The sequence below is a fragment of the Protopterus annectens genome, chromosome 7.part0, assembly GCF_019279795.1.
Source record: "Protopterus annectens isolate FY-2018-M chromosome 7.part0, PAN1.0, whole genome shotgun sequence".
In the NCBI taxonomy this organism is placed as follows: domain Eukaryota; kingdom Metazoa; phylum Chordata; order Ceratodontiformes; family Protopteridae; genus Protopterus; species Protopterus annectens.
The window spans coordinates 1,701,674,312-1,701,697,163 of NC_056739.1; the positions used below are offsets into that span (position 1 = coordinate 1,701,674,312).

General features: G+C 44.6%; 1 protein-coding gene across 2 annotated transcripts in view; it reads right to left on the reverse strand.

Moving 5' to 3' along the window:
* Positions 1–22,852, reverse strand: part of BBS1 (Bardet-Biedl syndrome 1) — a 1,329,035-nt gene that overhangs the window by 683,630 nt on the left and 622,553 nt on the right. For both annotated transcript variants that reach the window (XM_044078217.1, XM_044078216.1), the window contains one exon: positions 7,811–7,931. In XM_044078217.1, the coding sequence (XP_043934152.1) occupies positions 7,811–7,931 (121 nt within the window). The remainder of the gene's footprint in view (positions 1–7,810; positions 7,932–22,852) is intronic.

A 22,852-nucleotide genomic window follows, 5' to 3' on the forward strand; every position in this document is an offset into this window, starting at 1 on the left:
GTTGTAAAATTTGTTTATGGCAGGGAACCACCAGATTGGCTTCCTTTTTTTGGAGGAGAGAGTCTTGGTTCTATTTAGGATGGCACAATTCATGCATGAATGGATGTGGCTCATACAGTGCCTTAGTGTAGGATTCAGCAGTCGAAATTTCAGTTACCGTCTGCATGGGTATCATGAAGTTTGTCTGACTTGAGTAGCATGAAATTGGCTTTGGAGAAGTTTTTTATGGAGGTTTCTTTACTGGGGGGGTGGGATGTGGATGTTAAGGGTGATTAGCTTATGGTCAGACCTGACCAATGAGGGGGTGACCATAGGTGTGGAGCATCGATTTCCCATGTTGGTAAGTCTAGGATATTGGAGCCCCTGGTGGGACTATGGATTCATAATGAAACACCATATCTGCTGTGAATGCTGTTTTTGTGTTGCTACTATCAAATCTAATGCTTAACTAACCTTAAGTAGAAAGCAAAACCTGCTAGTTTAATAGAGAACAAGTGTAAGACCCATGTAGCTAGAGGCACAATGGGGAATGACTGTTTTCCTTTAGTGCACTCCCCATACTTCATTGTGATGATTGTTCATTTTAAGTGACAAGAATGCTTTTGTTTTTTTTCCCTGTTAGGAAAAAACATAACATTTTCCCCTTTGAATGTTTATCGCATGCTGGAAAATACTGGCTGAACATTCATGCGGACTACCGTCCAGGTTGGTGGCAACGCACGAAGCTTCGGAAACCATCCAGGTGCAACTAACCATAGGCAAAACTGCTCTACAAATTGTAGCATGCTACAGGCCACCCTCTCAAACTCAGGAACCCCATACAGCCTTCCTGAAGACACTGGAGGGTATAAATGTATCTCCAAACACCATCATATTGGGTGACTTCAACTACCCGAATATAGACTGGGAACATTACTCAAGCCCTAACTTTCTAGCCCAACGGTTCCTGGAGTTCATAAATTCAAATGCCATGGAACAGCTAGTCACTGTTCCCACGAGAGGAGAAAATATACTAGATCTCATTGTCACAAAGATGGGGACAAAATGCTCCACACCGGAAGTATATCCCTCATTGGTGAGATCTGATCATAAACTAATCTCACTGGAAATCCACATCCCCCCACCCCAAACAAAAAGGCCATAGTGAAGAACTTCTCTAAAGCAAACTTCACACTACTCAAGACTGGTGTGGTATCCTTCAAGGCCCCTGAGCCAGAGGAAACCACAACCCAAGCTGCGGAAGCCCTTACAAATGCCTTCTATGAACACCTCCAGGACTGCATGGATCAGGCAATCCCAAATAAAACCAAGACTCTTTCCACAAAGGGCAACGTCCAGTCTGGTGGACCCCAGCGATTAACAAACTTTACAATAAGAGGAGAAAGCTATTACATGATAGAACAAAATCCATAAAAGGGAAGTCACCCTGATCATTATTAGTAAAAAATACGAGCACTCATAAAATCAACTAAGGCCAATTTTGAGAGAAAAATTGCCATGGATTCAAAGGACAATCATAAGGCCTTTTTCAGCTATGTTAGGAACCTGGGTGGAAACTCCCAGATATGCTCAGAATTAGTCCAAAATGATACAAAAATCACTGAACCCACAGACATTGCCAACATACTGGCAGACAGGTTCAGTGCAAACTTCACCCCTCTCCCCTAAAGGAGAGATAACTATCCCAGCCGAGTGTAGCCTCCCGGACATCTCAAATGCGCAGGTGAAAGCTGCTCTCTCTAAAGCTAAAAACACAGCATCAATGGGACCGGATGGTGTCCCCGGCTGTGTGCTACACGAGCTAAATGAGGAATTAAACCCGCACATAAGGCAGCTGTTTAATCTCAGCCTTACCACAGGATACGTGCCCAAGGAGTGGCGACGGCAACTGTGGTCCCACTCCACAAAGGCGGCGCCTCACGGACCCTGGTAATTACCGCCCCATAAGCTTAACAAGTCTAGTCTGCAAAGCTATGGAGAGGATCATAATGGAGCTCATAAACAAAGATATAGGGTCTTGCAGACATTGGACCCGACCCAGTTTGGCTTCGTCAAGGGAAGATCATGCCTTTTGAACTTGGTCGACTTCTTCGAAACAGTCACCAAGGCCATTGATGAGGGAAAGGCAGTCCATACAGCCTACCTTGACCTTGCAAAGGCTTTCGACACAATACCCCACTCGGGTATTGTAGAAAAACTTACCAGCTTAAATGTAAACCCATATGTCACAAGGTGGGTTGCAAACTGGCTTAAGGACAGAACCCACAGGGTTAGAGTTGCTGGCGCTGTGTCAGACTCCAAGCCGGTCACAAGCGGTGTCCCACAGGGCTCGGTCCTTGGCCCCCTATTGTTTGGCATCTACTTCTCAGAAGTACAGGCCAACATGGGAGGACTTTGGCTGACAAAGTTTGCAGACGACTGCAAACTGGGCCATAGTGGAAAGTGCATCGGACACGGATATCCTTCAGAAGGGACTCACGGAAACAGATAGCTGGTGCCAGAGCCATGGCCTGAAGTTAAACGCCAAAAATGTATAGTCATACCCTTCGGGAAAAACAAGGTAACCCCAAGCTACCATATAGGTGGCAATCCACTAAGCACAGAAGAGGTTATCAGGGACCTGGGGACCCAGGTTGACAGTGGCCTTTCTTTTGACACTCACATTGCTAAAGTGGTTAGAAAGACCTTCTACATTGCCCACCTGATCATGAAGGGATTCACATCCAGATCTAGTGAGGTCATTGTTCCCCTGTACTCTTCACTTATCAGACCAATGATCGAGTACAATGCCCCATTCGGGATGCATCTCACCCGACATCTGCAGCAATTGGAGAGACCCCAAAAGTTCCTCACCAAAAGGATAAAGGGACTCCAAAATTTGTCATATGCTGCCAGATTGAAGAAACTCCAGCTCTATTCAGTCGCATACCATCTGCTCAGAGGTGACATGTGCCTGACATACAAGGCCATGTCCAACCCGGAATTAATGGACATGCTCCACCTCAAAAAATCCAAATCCACCAAAACCACTAGAGCAAGCGACTTAAACCTTAGCACGGATATAAATAGGACGTGCTGGAGGGATAGATTTATCACTCAGAGACTCCCTATGCTGTGGAATAAAATCCCGGTCCATGTGAGGCAGAGCACCTCGCTGACTCTGTTCAAGAGAAATCTAGACCTGTGGATGGGAGATCGTAGGTTTACCCCGGGAATCATATCTGTGTCACTGCTGGACAGAGGCACAACAAACTAATGGGCACAGTATTTTTTCATATAAGGGGTGGCGTAAGCCACAAAAATTTGGGCTAGGCTTATAAATGCCTTAGGGCAGATAGCCTAGTATAAACCTATGAACCATCTTCATGTTTATTCAACTATAGTGAAGAAGTAATGGCCATGTGCAGACTGTTGGGTGGGGTATGGGCAGGCCTTGATACTGTGCATCGGGGAAGGGGCACTGTTGTAAAACAATTCCTCCAAAGCTATACTAACCTTGTAAAAAGGTAAGAGTTTGGAAGAGGCAAGCAGTTTAATAAGTTTTTCAGTTGAGAGGGAAATCACAGAAGGCTCTGATGAGGGTTTTTTTACACATAAATTTCTAAGCCTCAGTAACATTATAGAATCTGTCTTTTTTTTTTTGTAGAAGAGCCTTTGGAAGCAGATGTAAAAATGTCTGCAAGCTCTTCCAAAACAGGAGGAACTGCAGAGGGTCTGGGAGAATACAGCTGAAAAAAATCATATCATCTCTTCTGGTCATCAGACATCTGGGAACTTTCCCAATGAAAATGTTTCATCATTTGCATAATGGTGTCTTTAAAAGAAAGCTCTTCAACCATGGAGTCAGGAGAGAAAGTATCCTCTTCATTAGATCCCAAAGCCAGAGAAGAGATAATCTGGGAGGAATAAGTCCAAAATTTCTCCCCAGAATCCAAATCCGCATCAGATGAATCAGAATCCATAGGTCTTTTAGAAGAAGTGGAAGAAGGAGGAGAAAGACCAACAAGAGAAGGGACTAACAGACCCTGTGGAAGTTTTAAAGTTATAACAGCTTTGAAAATACTTTGGGTGAAACCTTGTCCCTAGTGTTGTTTCTTTTTTTTTTTTTTTTTACAGGAACCTCAGCCCTAACAAACTTAAAAGATTTTGAACCCTGCCTTAGCTGTAAATAAGAAACCGGTATTTCCTCCCCAAAACGTATCTGTGGAATCCTCCTAGGTCCTTCAGAAATTAGCAACAGTGGTTTTCCTTTCTTGTCCGTACAGCACATCAGCTAAGTCTCAGAGGACATGTGAACGGCTTGCTCTGTGTTGGCCTCCAATGGAGTAGAGACAGAAGCAGCAGGCACAGAAAGCACATAGTCCTCAGGCACTTCATCTGACCCTACAGAGGCGTCTGGAAGAGGCTGGATAGCAGAAGTCTCCATTCACAACCTTTTGTCTTCTTTTTCAAAGGCAACTAGACATTGGGGCTGGTGGATTCAGAAGCCATGGTTCCTTAAGCAAGTAACTTCAATCACTGGTTTTCTAGATATACAGAAAGGGAAGACAGACAGCTGCACAGGGTCTTAGCAAATAGCACACTGTTTGTGGTAATGTTCTGCAACCAAACAAAAAAAGCATTTCTTGTGTCTCTCACTGTGGGAAATCTGCCTCCCACAGTCGTAATACCCTATCTGGATGGCATGTACCTTCAATAAAACTCACACTGAGTAACAAAAAGGAAAAGACCCTGATGGGGTACTTATCTGGCCCAGGCTCAGAGGTCATAGGAGACTAATGATTTTCAGACAGAATTCAAACACAGTGTTCAGACTGGTGGCAAAGAAGTTTTCAGGATTTGGCACTCGTATGTCACTTGCGTACCTTACACCTCAGATGTAAGACATATGTCTAACTGTACATATGCTACTTAGAAGGGTCCACGGCTTTGGTATGTTGGCCAGACATATGGCTATCCTTGGAAGGATATCCTTACTGTAAGAAATACTACAACAGTGATTAAAGGAAGGACATCATGTCATACATTTACAATACTGGCTAAACATTTTCTCCATAGAGAAATCAGCTCTTGCTATAGGTTCATAGGTAGGTACTAGGCTATCTGCCCAAAGGCATTTATAAGCCTAGTCAGAATTTGTTGGCTTTCGCCACCCCCCTTAGATTAGTTCCCTATGCCTCTGTCCAGCACAGCCACTGAAGTGATCCCCAGGGTAAACTTTCTGTTTCCCATCCACTCATCAAAGTTTCGCTTGAAGAGTGTTAGCGAGGAGCTCTGCCTAATGTAGACTGGAATCTTGTTCCAAAGCATGGGAAGTCTCTGGGACAGGAATCTATCCCTCCAGCACATCGTATTTATTGTTGTGGTGAGATTTAGATACCTAGAGCGTGTGGCTCGAGGGGATAAGGTTTTCTTTAGGTGGAGCATGTCCATCAATTCTGGGTTGGACATGGCCTTGTATGTCAGGCAGAGATCACCTCTGAGTAGGCGGTATGCAACCAAGTACAACTGGAGTTTCTTCAGTCGAGCTGCATAGGGCATCTGTTTGAAGCCAGTGATCCTCTTGATGAGGTACTTCTGTGGTCTTTCCAGCTGTTGCAGGTGTCTTGTAAGGTACATCTCAAATGGGGCGTTGTACTCTAAGATGGGTCTGATGAGGGATGAGTAGAGGTGTACAATGACCTCTTTTGATCTGGATGCGAACCCTTTTGTGATTAGGTGGACCACGTAGAATGATTTTCTAACCACTCTGGCAATGTGATTATCAAAGGAGAAATTACTATCTACTTGGGTCCCCAGATCCCTTATTACGTCTTCCATATTTAGGGGACTACCACCTATGTGGTAGTTTGTGGGTATCTTGTTTTTTTCCAAAGGGGATGACTATGTACTTTTTGGCATTTAGCTTGAGGCCATGATTTTGACACCAGGTATCTGTATCAGTGAGACCCTTTTGGAGGATGTCTGTGTCAGCCAGAGAGTCAATTACAGCCCCTAGTTTGCAGTCATCTGCGAACCTGGTCAGCCATAGTCCTCCTATGCTTGCCTGTACCTCTGAGAATTATATGCCAAACAGGAGGGGTCCTAGGACTGAGCCCTGGGGAATGCCACCAATTTGGAGTCAGACCTAGCTCCCGCAACTCTCACCATGTGGATTCTGTCTGTGAGCCAGCTGGCAACCCATCTTGTGACGTAGGGGTTTATGTTCAGGTTGGTGAGCGTGTCAATAATACCAGAATGGGGAATGGTGTTGAAGGCCTTTGCGAGGTCTAGGTAGGCTGTGTGTACCACCTTTCCCCTCGTCTATAGCCTTGGTAACTGTCTCAAAGAAGTCTACCAGGTTTAGGAGGCATGATCTGCCCTTAACAAAGTCGAACTGGGTAGGATCCAGTGTTTGGAGGTTCCCAATGTCTCCATTAATGAGTTTCATGATGATGCGCTCCATAGCCTTGCAGACCAAGCTACTCAGGCTTATAGGGAGATAGTTCCCGGGGTCTGTTGTGGCTCCACCTTTGTGGGGTGGAATAACTGTTGCTGTGCACCACTCTATGGGTACGTAACCTGTGGAGCGGCTGAGTTCGAACAGTGTGTTTAGGTGAGGGGTTAGTTCATCTTTGAGCTCATGTAGGACGCAGCCTGGGACACTGTTCGGTCCCATTGATGCTGTGTTTTTGGCTTTGCAGAGGGCTGTTTTCACCTGAGTGTCTGTGATTTCAGGGACTGTACATTCTTCTGGTATGGTTATGGGTCCTTTTGGGGGTGAGAGGAGGGTGAAGTTTGCGTTGAACCTGTCTGCCATGATGTTGGCGATATCGGTCGGTTCAGTGTATTGTGTGCCATTCCGCACCAACTCCGAGGAGATCTGAGAATTGCCACTTAGATTCTTGACATAGCTAAAGAATGCCTTGTCGTTATCTTTGGAGCCCCTGTCAATTTTTCTTTCAAAGCTTGCCTTGGATGATTTTATGAGGGATCGTGGTTTCTTGCTGATACTGATCAAGGATGTCTTCCCTTCTTGGGATTTTACTCTTTTCTGTACTAGTCTCCTCCTTCTACTGTATAGCTTGTTTATGGCAGGAGTCCACCAGATTGGTTTCCTTTTCTTGGAGAAGTAAGTCTTGGTTTTGCTTGGGATAACAATCCATGCATTATTTTAGGTGCCCGTAGAATGCATTAGTAAAGGATTTTGCAGCTTGGACAGTGTTATCCTTCAGCATTGGATCTTTGAAACTTTCCATCTTGGTCTTAAGTAACGTGAAGTTTGCTTTTGAAAGGTTTTTCACAGTGGTTTCCTTGTCCGGGGGTGGGGGCAGAATGTGGATATCCAAAGTGATTTGTTTATGGTCAGAGCTAACCAGCGAGGGGTTGACCTCCTGGTGTGGAACACCGGTCGCCCATGTTGGAGATGACCAGGTCCAATATGTTGTCACCTCTGGTGGGAGTGTTGACCAGTTGATCCAGGGCATTTGAGTTTATAAATTCTAGGAAATGTTGGGCAAGGGAGTTAGTACTTGAGTAGTTCTCCCAGTTAATGTTTGGGTAATTGAAATCACCCAATATCAGGGTGTTTGATAGGATCTTTATGTTTGCCAGTGTTTTCAGAAATGCAGAATGGGGATCCTGGGACATGGTGGGTGATCTGTAGCAAGCTACAATTTGAATTGCAGTTTTGCCCATTGTTAGTTGCACGTGGATGATCTCTGAAGCATCGTGCTGTGCTATATAAAGCCAACTGGTTATTTCCTCAGCATTATAAACATTTGCATAAAACTGTAAGAGTTATTGTTTTAAAAAGGATAACAATTCTTACCTTCTGAGTAAACCCATGCAGAGTTTCTTGCGAGCATCCAACCACGATATTTTTATTAATTCTTACCATCCCCACTGGCTGAGAACCTAATTCAATACAATGCTTGGGTCGCCTGGAATCCCTAAAGGAAAAACAGAGTTAGAGTGATGTTACCTATTCTATCTTCTGCAAGAAAAGTTACATAATTTTAATAATCTGACAGCAGTTAAGCCATGCCCTGGGGATCCTTTATCTATTTCCAGGTGTATGACAACTTCCTGCTCCACACTTTTCATTTCAGAAGGCCCTAAGTTCCACTAGAGGTTAGGGGACTGGAAAGAGTTGGATGGGAGAGGATGACAGTAAATTGCCAGTGCCACTTCATAAATCCTTAAGAGAAGGGAGTAGTAGTTCTGATCATGGTCAAGATCAGGGACATGGATTTGTTTTTCCAGAGGGGCTGACAGTATCCCTTTTAGCTTGTAAATGGAAGCATGCACAAACTAGAGAAGAAAGTAAAATGTCTTTGGTGATGTATATGCAGCCACCAGAGTCAGGATTAGGGCTATAACATAAATGCCTTCATTGCTGGGATACTGGCAAAGACAAAAAAACACCTCAATGGCTGCCTGGATGACAGCCCATCTGGTTGCCTTTCACCTGTGTACTGGAGACACACAGTACAAGTAAACAAATGGGTTCAAGACACATATAAAAAATTCAATGGCTGACAGGTATGGAAGTAAAATGACTATGAACAAAATAACTTGAAAGCAAAAAGACTAAATAATAACCACTCGCACAGACAGAGTGTACAAAACTTTCGACCTGGAAGGCTTGAAACATATACAGGGCATAGGCAACAGTACAACAAAAATGTAGGCATTTCAGAGGACAAAAATAATCACAGGACATTATATCCTTTTCTTCTACATCAATTTCTAATTTCTTTCATCATAAAAAACAGCTATATTTTGAAAGTAAAATACTGAGCTTCACAGATTCCTACTTGTCATTTAGATGAGCTGTCACAGTTAACAGATAAAAATCATATGTTGTTGAAGTTGAAATGATTGCTTTAAATGACTATTAGATTTAAAACCAAATAATTAGCTTAAGGACAAATGAAAGTACAAAGTTTTCATGTAATATGATCAGCAACAAAAAATACAAATAATGTAGATTAAAAGTCCATATAAGTACAACTGTCCCACATGCATCACATTTTTTTTTTTTTTGCAAGAGACATATAAACAAATATCAGCCTAAACGGGAGTTAATACACTGTACCATGCAAGCATAATTCATATGCATACAGGCTCACAGAGTCTTGAGATACACCTGCTCTGCACAGTACTTCCAACTGCTGAGTGAGTGAATAATAGTTGCATCAAAGTAAAGGACTTAATTCTGAATAGGAAGTAGCAGAAATGAGAATGAAGTAGAGGAAATGGGCTAATGATATGTGTGCCCCTTGCCCCTTTAATTCCAGTGGTCTTGATCTCAAACAGCTCAAGGACTGGATGAGGAGGAGTCCACCAAGACAATGCCACCAGACCAATGCTGAGGGAAAAAAAAATGTGACCAAAATAACAGTCATTTAAGACGCACGCAAACGCTCAGCAGTCACATTCACATATTCACATTCATTTACACATACAGCAGTGTCATTCACATTCACACACACGAACACAAACACTTATCAGTCACATTCACATATGTACGCACACACACTACCCCATGACTGTGAAATTAATAATTTCTTGCCCAATTTGCATTACATATCTCAAGTTGTTGAAGATTTCATATACCATGGAAAATGAACCTCAAATGGAGAGGTGTGAATCATTTGTTGTATGAAACTCACTGTTTTGTGTTTAATATGCCAAGTGATTCACCCCTCGTATACAGATGCGTGAATCAGTTTATATATGAATCATGCAGGAGTATGAGGTAATCTCCTGGGCAGCTGCATCCTGTAACTAAAACAAACCAATAGCAGAATGACCTGTTTAGAGCTCAAAGTCTCTCAATGGCTGCACAGCTAAGCCGATTTGAGAAAGTCACTGCTATCAGCAAACCAAGCCACAAAGACAAGCACTTTCAATGTGGTTGGGATCATAATCTGACCGGAGTTTTATTTTGATTCATTTTAACAGAAGTGGGAGAAGTTTGTGCTTCACAGATTGAATTAAAGTTGCTAATGGGCTACATATGGCCCACGGGCTTGGAGTGTGAAACTACTGCTTTACTTATAATTTGGTGCAAAACCAGCTTCGGTCAAAATATAGCTTTAGGTCAGACAAACCAATGCTGTGGAGTGCAGGTGTATAACAATTTGAATGAATAGGTTTGCATTTTCCTTTCAGTTGTGCACTTAGGTCACACAGGCAAGTCATTTGGCCTTGAATCAAAGCAACTAGTTATCTGTTTTTTTTTATTATTAAGTTGCCAGTTTGATTATATAAAGGCCAAAAGGAAGTGGCAGTTGTCTTATTTCACCTGCGCTAGTCTTTGTAGTTCTGCCATTTTATCTTGGCAGCAGTTGCTGTAGGTAGACCTGTAAACAAACAAAGGTACAATATCTCTCATTGAGGACTTGCAGTAGGTAACAGCCAAGGATATAACTTCTTTTGAACCTTACTCTACACCTCCTTGTTCTCTTTTAATCTAAGTATTTGTGTTTTTATAACAGAAGTATCGAATGTTATAACTGAATTTGTTGACAAATGATGCTGTATAACCATAACAGCTTACAAAAAATAAATAATAATGGTAATAATATAAAGCCCTTTTAAAGATCTTTAAATTAAGGTGCTAGTACAGTTGAGTAGGAACGCACAATAAATGCAGATGCTTGAGGACTGTTACTGTTGTAGCCCTCACATTTGGAATATTCTGTGTGTAGGTAGCCCTGACTAGCAAGACACAGAGTATTACCATCCCCATGATTTTGGACAAAGCACTTTCACCAAGGTGTTAGGGTATTAGTGTTATAAAGGGCACACCAGCTAATGCCACCTTCATACTTTTCTTGCCCTCAACAACAGTCAGGGAAAATACCTCGGTGTCAGTGCTCAAATGGACCACATGGTACAGTCCCAACTACTCCAATTCCACCCCCAAAGGACCCCAATCTCCCTCTCCAGGAAGTACACAGACAAAGGTTGGATGGAGATCTGGTAAGAAGTGAAACAGAAGATACCTAATGGGAACTAGGGAGTCACTCCAACCCATAGGGAGACAGAAAGAAGGTAAGCAAGGGAGGGGAGGAGGAGTATGGGCATCTGGAATGCAACCATGAATCTACTCAAACATCTCTGTGTTCATTGTTATATTCACTGTTGCATTCCATATATGTGGGGAGTTTCTCAAAGCCCAATGTCTGGAGGAGGATAACAGTTATATGGATATGAGACTTGCAGAGTAGCAAAAGCAAACCTTGCTCTGGCCCTAGATATTGCCCCCAGTGCTTGAAGAAGAAGCAGCATTTAAACCTCATGGATAGCCTAGGTAGTAACTTCCTTCCCATGCAAGGAAGTCTTTGTGGCAATGATGGCTCATATGAAGTGGGCACTAATCTGGCCTGGGATATGCCCATCATGGTTTGAGTAAAAAAAAAAAAAAAAAACAATGCGGGGAGACAACCATTTTGAAACAGTTTGCTTGTTAACAGGTCTACCCCTCTCTTCCCTTTTACTTAGGAGACAAACAGCTGAACAGACTTTCTGAATTCTTTGGTTTTATGTAATTTAAACCTCAGCTGTCTGTGAGTCAAGGGAATGCAGGGTGATTACTTATTGGTTTTTCGGCTTTGGGGGAGGGCGTAGGTGAATGTCCTGATTCAGGGTAATTTCAGATACAATTTTAGGCACAAAAGTGGGACTGGTATGCAGGGATACCTTGTCCTTATGAAAGATCAGGAAAAGGTCTTTGTACATCAAGGCTTGGAGCTCAGAGATCCTTCTGGCAATAATAGCTAGCAAAATCATTGTCTTTCAAGAGAGATACTGGTGTGTGTGTGTGTGTGTGTGGGGGTTGGTACAGATGTGGCCAGGGTCAGGTTTCCTTAACCTGTAGTGGTAACTTCCTTCATAGGTTGGGAGTACATTAAGATAGGAATCTATTCATTCAGCAAATTTATTTTTTTTGTATTTGTTTTCTGGGATAGAGCACTGATGTCCTTGGATCTTTTTTTATACTCAGCCTGGGAGCAGTATCTGGTTAAGTGACTTGCTCAGATTCACACAGTTAGATAATGGAAGCTGATGGAATCACATATTGCACCAACAGACCACAAGAAATGGCTTGCTAACAGTTCCTTAATTCAAACGACCAATGGTAACCTGCCAGAAAATAAATGGTATAGTTCCTTAATTCAAATGCCAGACTGACATTTATTTGTGTAAATTTGGGTTCCTACTATGAGTTTGTAGAACCATTGGTTTTACAAAAAAATAGGAAGACAAATAGAATGTACTTAATTGTTATTACTTTTGATAACCAAAAGTAGGTCAACAGGTTAGCTGACCCTTTTTAATTATGACCCAAGCTCATACAGCAGTATAAAATAAAAAATAGTTAAAATAATACAAGTTATGTGTCCAGTATTTACATCAGTACACTAGATGCCAGCAATCATCATTAGTACAGTAGAAAATAATATACATTATACAGAGATAAGACACAAGGTATATTGCATGTCAGACAGGTATTAGACTTTGAATGAGTATACATGCAGGCTGACATATTGTCTCTAAAGCAATTGCAAGTAGATTCACAGAGGCAATGCTTCTTAAGCACTTTCTTGAAATCTATAATGGACTCCAGGTTTTTGGATTCAGAAGGTAGAAAGACCTAGTACAGTTTTGAATCTTGGGTGAGACAGTTATCCTGTGTGCTTCTTAGTTCATATATGGTATTGAGAATAGGGAGCCCACTTTATAGATGTGGGTAGTAGCCTTGGTTTAGGACCCTGAAAATTAGCAAGCTTAAGAGAAAGGTAGTCTTAACGTGTCAGTGAGAGTCAGTTAGCTTTTTAAGCACATTTTGTTTTCTAGCTTTGGAATATTTGGGTATTGTAAGTTGAATGTAAGACTAAGAAGGGGAGACCACATTCAAGCTTAAGAATGAGTACATTCTTAACAGTAGTTAATTAGGCCCTTGGAGAGAAGTGTGATTTTATAGTAAAGCTTAAATTGAGTTGAGCTATGTAATGTTTGACGGGCAATAGCTGTGCAGATTATTAAGTGATGTATGTTTGGAACTAAAATTGATTGTGTCAATATGGTTTGTGATGCATAACGTTTGCAATTAAAATTATATCAATATGGTTTATTTTCATTAATATAAATGTATGATTGTAACAAACATCCACAAAACAGCCCTATAACAATACCAAATAACAGGGCTAAAGTCAGTCGAGAGCTCTAATGTTCAAAAAGAATTTATCAACACAAAGCATAAAAATGAGTTGAGTGGTTTTGTCCTAGCCAATAAGGACTTCATAAGAACTGCTGTGTATTATTTTTTTGAAAGTTTCAGCATGTGACCTCTTTCAGTGGACTTGGTGAGTTGGTGGAGTCTTGTATGTGATAGGTTAAATGAGCTGCGGTATCTGTCAGCTGCTGCTCATTTAACTGAGGAGAATCCAAATTCGTTATGATTATATCATTTAAGTGCATCCGATATTACATACTAAAACAGATGCAGAATCTATAAATGGATTCTGCCCAAACAGCCAAAAAAGAATTCTTCAGTTATCAAAAACTTCATTCCAATAAATAATTCAGTAATAATTCAATTCTATTACTGCAATAATATACAGCCAAAATATTCCAGATCTGATAAAACAGAAAATAAATAAAAAGTAATATCTTTTCATGACCACTGTACTGTTCTGTCAAGCTGCTCCACTTTTCACTCAAAATCAAGTTGTTTAATGAAACAAAACTTAGTCTTGATGCCACAGGTGTAGCTAGCTATTCTGGCACCCACTACTGTCGCTTCATCTTGTGTCCCCCACCCCACTCATATCTATGTTGAGGAGCAAAAAAAAGTCTATTCCCTAATCTGGTGCTCCTTACCTAAGTAACTATACAGATCTGTTCTTACACTCCTCAACTCTGACTCAAAAAAATAATAATAAAGCTCTTATTCTCCATTTAAAATTGTAGCAAATCACTTGCGACTTTTTGTAATGAGGCAGCTGCTACACTTCATGCTACATACAGAAAACTAAAGTGCTTCACTTCTAAGTGCAAATGGAATGAGAGCATTCATTTCTGAATGCCAGTAATTCACTAAAGACCGATCGCATGGCATCTGCCGATCACAGCCCACAGCACTTTGCACCCACGGTGACTGCTCCCTTTGCCCCACCCCAAGCTACACTTGAAGAAAACAGACAATAGTTGAATGGGATACAACTCTTGAAAATATTTTTTTTTTTTTTAGTCAGAAGAAAGTCTCGCTAGCCACAAAATTCAAGCAATTAAAGATGACAAAGTTCTAATGCAGTGCAAATAAAAAGTACCACCAGGAATCTTTCAAATACAGTCTGCAGAGCCCCACATCCAGTACAAGTACCAATACTGTACAAAAATAAGAAGTTATGTACTCACTATAATGTTCCATCTGAGTAGGTAAACTTAATTTGTCAGCAATCTATGGGTTATCGGATCCACATCGGATCCGAGCCAGCAGTTTTCAACAGTTAAGATCTGAGCTCCAAGCTCCTCCCCTTACCCATAATTCCCTGCCATCCCTTCCTGACCTCAGATCGAGTTTGCCTAAAAGCAAGACCTGCAATCACAACCTGCCTAGTGTAAACTGGATATAATCCACCATGAAGCAGGAATATCTATGAACATCCGAAGAGGACAGGGGGACAGAGGGAGGGACGGTTGCTGACAAATGAAGTTTACCTACTCAGATGGAACGTTATGGTGAGTACATAACTTCTTAATCTGAAGTAGTTAACTTCATTTGTGCATCAACCTATGGGACAGAGTCCCCAGCTACCCGAATCTTGGGAGGCCCTTATGGAAGGATGTTCCCGGAGCACTGCAGAACCAAAGGATGCTCTCCCTCTGGAAACCAGATCCAACTTATAGTGGTTTATAAATGTATGAGAAGTAGCCCACGTGGCAGCAGAGCAAATGTCATCCAACGAAACTCTAGCTCGAAAAGCAGCAGAGGTAGAAACAGACCGAGTAGAATGGGCATGGACTCCATGAGGAGCAGGCCGGCCAGAACTCTCATAAGCCAGGAGAATACACTGGGAAATCCACCTGGACAGTGTGACTTTAGAAACAGATTTCCCCAAACTGGATTTAGCAAAGGACACAAACAGCTGGTCTGATTGCCTATGACCGGCTGTCCTGTGCAAATAGAATTTTAACTGTCTGTGTACATCCAAAGAGTGTAACTTGCATTCGCCTTTACTTTGGTAATTGGGAAAGAAGACTGGCAAATTAAAAGACTGGCTGATGTTAGATTCGGAAGCAATTTTGGGCAGAAAAGAGGGATTGGTCCTGAGGAACACCCTATCCTTGTGGAAAGTCAAGTACGGTGGCTTGGCACAAAGGGCTTGAAGTTCCGAAACCCTTTTCGCCGAAGTAATAGCAACCAGAAAAGCCGTTTTCCAGGATAAGAATTTGAGATCTACCAAAGCAGCAGACTCAAAGGGAGAAGCTGTTAAAGCCTGGAGTACCAGCGATAAGTCCCAAGGAGGAATTACATCCTTCACCCGGAGGTCTTAGTAAGAAGGTGCCTTTTAAGAAGGCCCTACACAATCTGGATGAGGTCAAAGGCCCAAGATCACATCCAACATGGTAAAGAGCGATTGCCGCCAATTGGACTTTGACTGTGGAAGAGCTAGCACCCTGATCAAATAATCCTGACAGAAAATCCAGCACAACTGGTAACGGAGCTGTAAAAGGATCTAGTTTCTGATGTTCTGCCCAAATAGAAAAGCGTTTCCATTTGTTACAATAAACTTTCCTAGTAGACTGCTTGTGAGCAGATACTAGGATCGCTTTGACCGGGAAAGAGATACCGGGAGTCCTAGCTAACAGTGGAACTGGATCAATCAAGCCGCGAGCTTGAGGTTGTCCAGGTTCGGGGCTGGCAAGCCCAAAGGGTGAGATATCAGATCCGGGACAGGATCCAGAATCCAGGGAGGATTCACTAGATGAGACCATAGATATGGGAACCATGCCTGATGAGGCCAGAATGTGGCAATGAGGATTATTGTGCTCCCCAACAGTCTGGCTTTCTGCAGAAACTTCAGCATCAGGGGAAGAGGTGGGTAAGCATAAAGTAGACCGGGTGGCCAAGCATGCACCAGAGCGTCTCTTGGTGATCCCCCGGGTGGGGGAATAAGAGTGAAGTAGGTGTTGCACTTCGTGTTTGAAAGAGAGGCAAAAAGATCGCAACAAGGTTGACCCCATTTGGAGAAGATCTGCTTCGCTACTTTGGGATTCAGAGACCACTCGTACAGCGAGAGGATGGTGCGACTCAATTTGTCCGCTACCATTCCCAAACTCTCATGGCCACTCGACAAAGTGGATAGGACCTGGTTCCCCCTTGTTTGTTGATATACCAAACTACTGACATATTGTCCGTTTGGATCGCAATAGTCCCGACGGGAAGAAGGCTCTGAAGTGCTTGCAATGCTAACAGCACCGCCCTCATCTCTAGGACATTGATATGCAGTGAGGTCTCCGTCTGGTTCCACGTGCCTTGGACGGTCCTGCCCAAACAATGCCCCCCCACCCACCCGAGGCGAGAGGCGTCCGTGGTCACCGTGGCTAGGGGAGGAGACACAGAGAAGGGGCGCCCCTTTTGGAGGTCCGGAGACTTGAGCCATCATAAGAGGGCTCTCCTGCAAACCCTGCTGACAGGGACAGGATGGCACAGGGGATAACGCAGGAAGGACCATTGGACTTGGAGGGTCCATTGCAGAATCCTCATATTTAGGCGCGCCATGGGAAGGAGATTGATGGTAGCCACCATCGAGCCTAGGGCCCTCAGGACCAATTCCGCCAGAGGGGCTGGGCAATGAAGAATGGCCTGCACATGGAGTCTTAGAGATTGCATCCGGTCTGGAGTTAAGAAGGCTAAGAGCTGGTTTGTGTCCAACCTGGCTCTGATAAAATCTATGATCCGAGTCGGGAGCAGGGAGGATTTTCCAGCAAGGATCGTGATCCCCAGCCGGGGAGCTAGTCGAAGAAAGAAATTCCTGGCTGTGCAGAGTAGATGCCTTGTGGGGGCAGTCAGGAGCCAGTCATCCAGGTATGGAAAGACCTGAATTCCCTGGAGTCTCAGGTGGGCCGCTACCACTGTTAACACTTTGGTGAACACCCGGGGGGCCGTGGTGAGACCAAAGGGGAGGACCCTGAATTGGTAATGGCTGGCTCCTAGCCTGAAGCAGAGAAAACTCCTGGATCGTCTGTCCATCAAGATGTGGTAGTATGCATCCTTGAGGTCTATGTAGCACATCCAGTCGTTCTCCTGCAAGAGGGGGAGAATGGATTGAAGAGTGACCATCCGGAACTTTTCTTTGGCTATTGCCAGGTTCAAGAGGGATAGGTCGAGGATTGGTCTTAAGTCCCCCGTCTTTTTTGGCACCAAGAAGAACCTGGAGTAAAAGCCTGATCCGTACTGGTCTGGGGGGACGTGCTGGATCACTCCTTTTTCTAGCAGCTGACAAATTTCTGCGGCTGCGGCTTCCCTCTGATCGGGTGGGACATTGGGGGAGGTATCTGGGTCTGAGAGGGGGATGGAGAAACAGAATCTCATAGCCTCTGGATATAATTTGAAGCACCCAGCAGTCTGTCGTGACGGACTCCCAAGCTGCTAGGTGCTTCGAGAAACACCCCCCCCCCCGACTGCCTCCAGAGTGGAGCAGTCGGGTAACCCCTCAGGGTTGCTGCGTGGGCCGATCAGAGAAAGGTTCTCTTGACCCAAAGTTCTTCGGACCCCCTTTGCCTCTAGGGCGGCTTCCACCCTGTCCTACTCTGCCTCTGAAGGACGGGGTTTCCGGAGCGAAATGGGATTGTTGAGACTTTCGGAACCACATCTTCCGCTGTCCCTTTTGGTTCTTTGAGAAGGACCTCTGGGGAGCAGAGAAGCAGACTCTAACGGCAGACGTCTTCCCGTCCTTCTCGCTCTGGACCAAGGTGTCGCATATGGTCTTGTCAAAGAGGGCAGAACCATGAAACGGGGCATTAGCGAATGACGCCTTGAAGGGTTCCGCGAAATCACAGTGGTGGAGCCACGCCTGTCGCCTTAGGATGACGCCCGCTCCGCTAGCTCTAGCGGCTCCTTCCATAGCATGGGACAGTAGCCGCATAGAGGTATTGGAACTAGACCTGAGAGTGGCCATTCGGGTAGAGTACACCTGTTTGTCCTCTGCCAACATGGACTCTGGGGGCGACCCAGCGGATTCTTTAATAAGATCCCGCTGGAGCCGTATGATGTGTGCCACGTAGTTCAGCCACCTTATGGAGAAGGTGGCTGAAGCAAACATCTGCTTCCCCAAACGGTCCATCGCCCGAGACTCCTTGTCCGGGGGGATGGACTGAGGGACTCTCCTGGTCCTGTTCCCTTTTGGTGGCTGCCGCCACCAACATGGCATCTACGGGGGTTCCCTTACTCCAATGTGACCTGTCCGAGGGGAGGGCTAAGAATTCTGTCTGGCCTCTTAGGGACGGGCTCCACAGTGTCCGGCTCCTTCCATGCCCTGGTAGTGATCAGATTTACCAGGGGATCGGCTGGAGGGGACACCCAAGAGGTAGATGGTCCTGCTTCAAACGCCTCCAGGAACATGGACTTGTCCAAGGTAGGCTTTTGGGCAGACCACCCCCCTCTGATCCTGAGCATCTCCATGATGTCTCCAAATGAGACATCTTTGGGGGGTGATCTTGGGGAACCTTCCCATTCCTCAAAGTCCATGTCCTCTGTCAAAGACTCAGGGGAGTCCAAGTGCCTCCTTTTGCACTTGCGTTTGTGAGGAACCTCCTCGGGGGGGGGGGGCTGTCCGAGGAGGCCTCACCAACCACATCCTGTTCCAACAAGGGAACGATCTGGGACATCTGAGCAGGCTGTCCCTGGGGCCGGGTGATGGAAGTCGGACCCGTCTGCGAGGGAGTGCAGGGTGGAGCGGTAGCTAAGGCCGAGGGCCTGGAATCCCTCGACAGAACCCTCTCCACCACGTTGAATGCCAAAGGAGAGCCGCTCTCCCTAGGATCTGAGAGCAGATCCTCCCTCGGATCCGACGAGCAGATCGGGGCAGGAGCTGATGCTATCGGATCTGAAGGGCCAGTACGCTCCGACCTAGCCGGAGCCGAAGGCATACTGACCGCCTTGGATCCAAAGCTCAACTCTCGACTCCGAGAGCCTGGATCCGAAGAAAAGGGACCCGACAGGCTCGAGGGAGCTGTCGGCGCCGAAGTACCCGACTCCATCGGCACCGACATTCCCCTGGCTCCGACGCTACTCGGCTCCGTAGACCCCGAACCCGGAAAGCAGGTCGGGGAAGGAGCAATCGGGGTGAGAACAGGTGTCGAGCTCCCCCCCCGGAGGGGGGGGGGCAGGAGCACTCCCATCTGCATCTGGGCCTGGAAGAACCTTCTCATCATCCAGTCCAAGTCTGCATCTGTTAGGCTTTTCATGGACTTAGAAGAGGCCACCGAGGCAGGATGGGAGTGCCGCCTTGATGACCTAGAGGGAGACCGGAGCTGGGAAGGAGAAGGCCCGGATGTCCAGGGGGGAGAAGCTTGCTTGGCTGGCAGGGGGCTGAAGCAGAGGCTTCGGCCTGCCACTTGTGGTGTTTTTCTCGGCACTACTCCCTCCTGGTTTCCCTATCCTCCTGGCCCAAGTTGAGAGGTTGAGTCCCGGCCAGGGGAAGGGAAGTATCCGTAGGCACTGCCGCAGCCGCGGCAGGAGCCACGGAGGGACCGGAGGACGGAGCCGAGTCCGGGGGCAGAAGTCCCGCCAGAATCAGCTTCGACCTCCGGTCCCTGATAGCCCTGGGGTTGAACGCTGCACAAATAGAGCAGCCAGAAGACAGGTGTTCAACCCCAAAGCATATAACGCACCGAGTTTGGCCATCACCCGGGGAAAGCTTATGGCCACACTTGGAGAAAAAAGTTTTGGCGGCCTCAGGCATAATGACCTAAAAACGCACACACACACACACACACACACACACACACACACACACACACACACACACACACACACACACACACACACACACACACCCTAACACTCTCATGCGAAACGGGGGAGGAAGGGCTAACAATTACTCTAAAACTAAAGGAAAGGTAACACACACACAAAACTCACTCAGAAACTTTAACTATAATCGAAAAAGAAAAGATTTTCTCACAGAAAAACTCTTGAAGACCTGGAAGCTTGAGATCAAGCTGCTGGTGTAACCGCGGCAAACTAGACCTGAGGTCAGGAAGGGATGGCAGGCAGTTATGGGTAAGGAGGAGGAGCTTGGAGCTCGGATCTTAGCTGTTGGAAACTGCCGGCTCGGATCCGATAACCCATAGGGTTGATGCACAAATGAAGTTAACTACTTCAGATCTAAAGTCTCCCAAAGTGATGACATTTTGCCAAAACTATCAAATACAAACTCCAAATCGCCACTGGCATCTCCATGGTGACAAACCAACTAAGTCCTGAAATCTACCAAACTAGCAAAGAAAATATAAGAGCCCAATCCAAGACAACAATGTTGCAGTATAAATGAGGTCCAAGATACTGGGAAAACAAAGTAGCAAAATAATACAAATCACAACAATGACGCAAGTGCCAAAATTCCAACTTGAAAAATACCATAAATATTATCAGAAAAGATCATCACATAGAGACGAAAAATATAGCTTAGAACACAATAAATAAATAAGGGAATTAATCAAAAATGTGTGATGGCACCCATATGACACCATCTTGTATTCATGTTAACATTCAAGTACTTTATCAGACAAGTACACTTAACTAGACTTGGCTTGACAATAAGTTGAATTGAGAGAAAAAAAATTTCAATTTAGTTACATCAGAAATTTTGGCTAAGCAAGCAGTTCAACTTTCAGGCTGACAACAGTACAGCTTCCGGAATCTTACATTTATTTGATGGCAGGATACAATTGGTCCAGCTAGTCTGTCATTTGTGTATTTAACATTCAACTTTCCCTCCCATCACCTGCCCCAAGTCTGTATGAATGCCTCAGTTAATTCTTTCTTTCTGTCTTTCTACTGTCCATTCAGCTCATTCTATGGGCCTCCCTGAAAAAGAAGTCATGTCTTACCATAACATTCCAACTGTGTTGTAGATCTTCATTCATGCATTACTGATAGGACTTCGGTTCCGTCCTCGGAACTGAAACGGCCAGTACCAAGCTCACTCCAGCCAAAAACTCTCACTTAAGACCTACCCACAATGCCCCTCTCATAGTCTCTTCAGATCAAGTTTGCCCGCCCTTATAGTGTAGAAAGAATAATAGTGACAGGAGGAGGCTCTGTCTGACCATATACCCTAACTAATAAGGAGATCCTAAAGTCCACCAGGAGTCCAGGCAGGGGGAAGGAGGGCGGGAAGTAATGAATGAATGAATGATCTACAACACAAATGTAATGTTATGGTAAGACATGACTCCTTATCTGATGTTGTAAATCTTCATTCATTCCTTACTGATAGGACCGAGTCCCCAGCTATTTGAGTCCTGGGTGGCCCTAAGGAAGGACATTCCTGAGCACCACAGAACCAAAAGATGCTCGTCCCCTGGGGTCCAAATCCAATTTATAATGTGTGTTAAAGGTATGAGGTCTTGCCCAAGTGGCTGCTGCGCAAATATCATCCATAGAGGCTCTGGAATGAAAGGCCACTGAGGTAGCTATTGATCTAGTAGAGTGAGCCTTTATTTTGGAAGGCAAGGACATTTTGTTTTGATGGTAGATGAAAGTAATGGCGTTTCTGAGCCAAGAAGATAGTCATTTTGGAAGCAGGCTTAGCCATTCTAGCTCCTGCAAAGGCCACAAACAATTGATCTGTTTTTCTGAAAGATTTAGTTTTGTCCAAGTAGAAATGAAGTTGCCTATGAACACCGAGGATATGCAGAAGGTATTACCCTCTATTTGAATGGTGGGGAAAAAAAATGATAGGTAAATAGATTGCTTAATGGAAAAAACAGAAATGGCCTTGGGCATAAAGGAGGGGTCAGTACGTAGAAAAACTCTTTCCCTATGAAATATCAAGTATGGTCTCTTGACACTCAAGGCTTCTAACTCAGATACTCCACACTGACGTAAGGGCTACTAGAAGTAGAGTTTTCCAAGACAAAAAATTTATATCACAGGAGTAAGAAGGCTTGAGAGGAGGACTTGTTAACAACTGAAGCACCAAAGTCGAGTCCCATGGCTCTATAGGAGGCTTGACAGGAGGTTTAATATGTAATACTCCTTTCACGAACTTAACTATTAAAAAAGTATATGCCAAACTGGGATCACTCTACTGTATCAAACCATTTCTTACCAACAACACAAGATCAGCCATTGCTCACTCGCAACTTCTATCCACCCTACTCTATGCATCTCCCATTCTGACTAATCTCAACAAAACTGAACTAAGCAAAATGGAAGCCTGCTAGAACAGAATTGCCCGCTTTGCTGCAAATTGCTCATATAGAACTCATCACTGTACTGCTTTGAGACAGCTCCACTGGCTTGAACTGCCCAACCTCCTAACCTACAATCAGCTCTGCCTCTGTCATTCTATCTATTACCTCCTCAATAAGTGTTCCTGCCCTGAAAAACCTAGTACAACATCACTCGCCCAAAAGGCCTCTTAGATCATCAAGCAAACTACTACTAGAAGTCACCAACAGCTACAATAGCTTTGGAGACGCACTATAGTGGCTAAAAAATGGAACTCTCTCACCACTAACATACAAAACACATCGTCCAAAGCCTCCTTTAAAAACCTCATTAGGCAACATCTCAAGCAAAGTTGGCAGTGCCATGACTGCTCACCAGCCTAGTGAAAGCAGA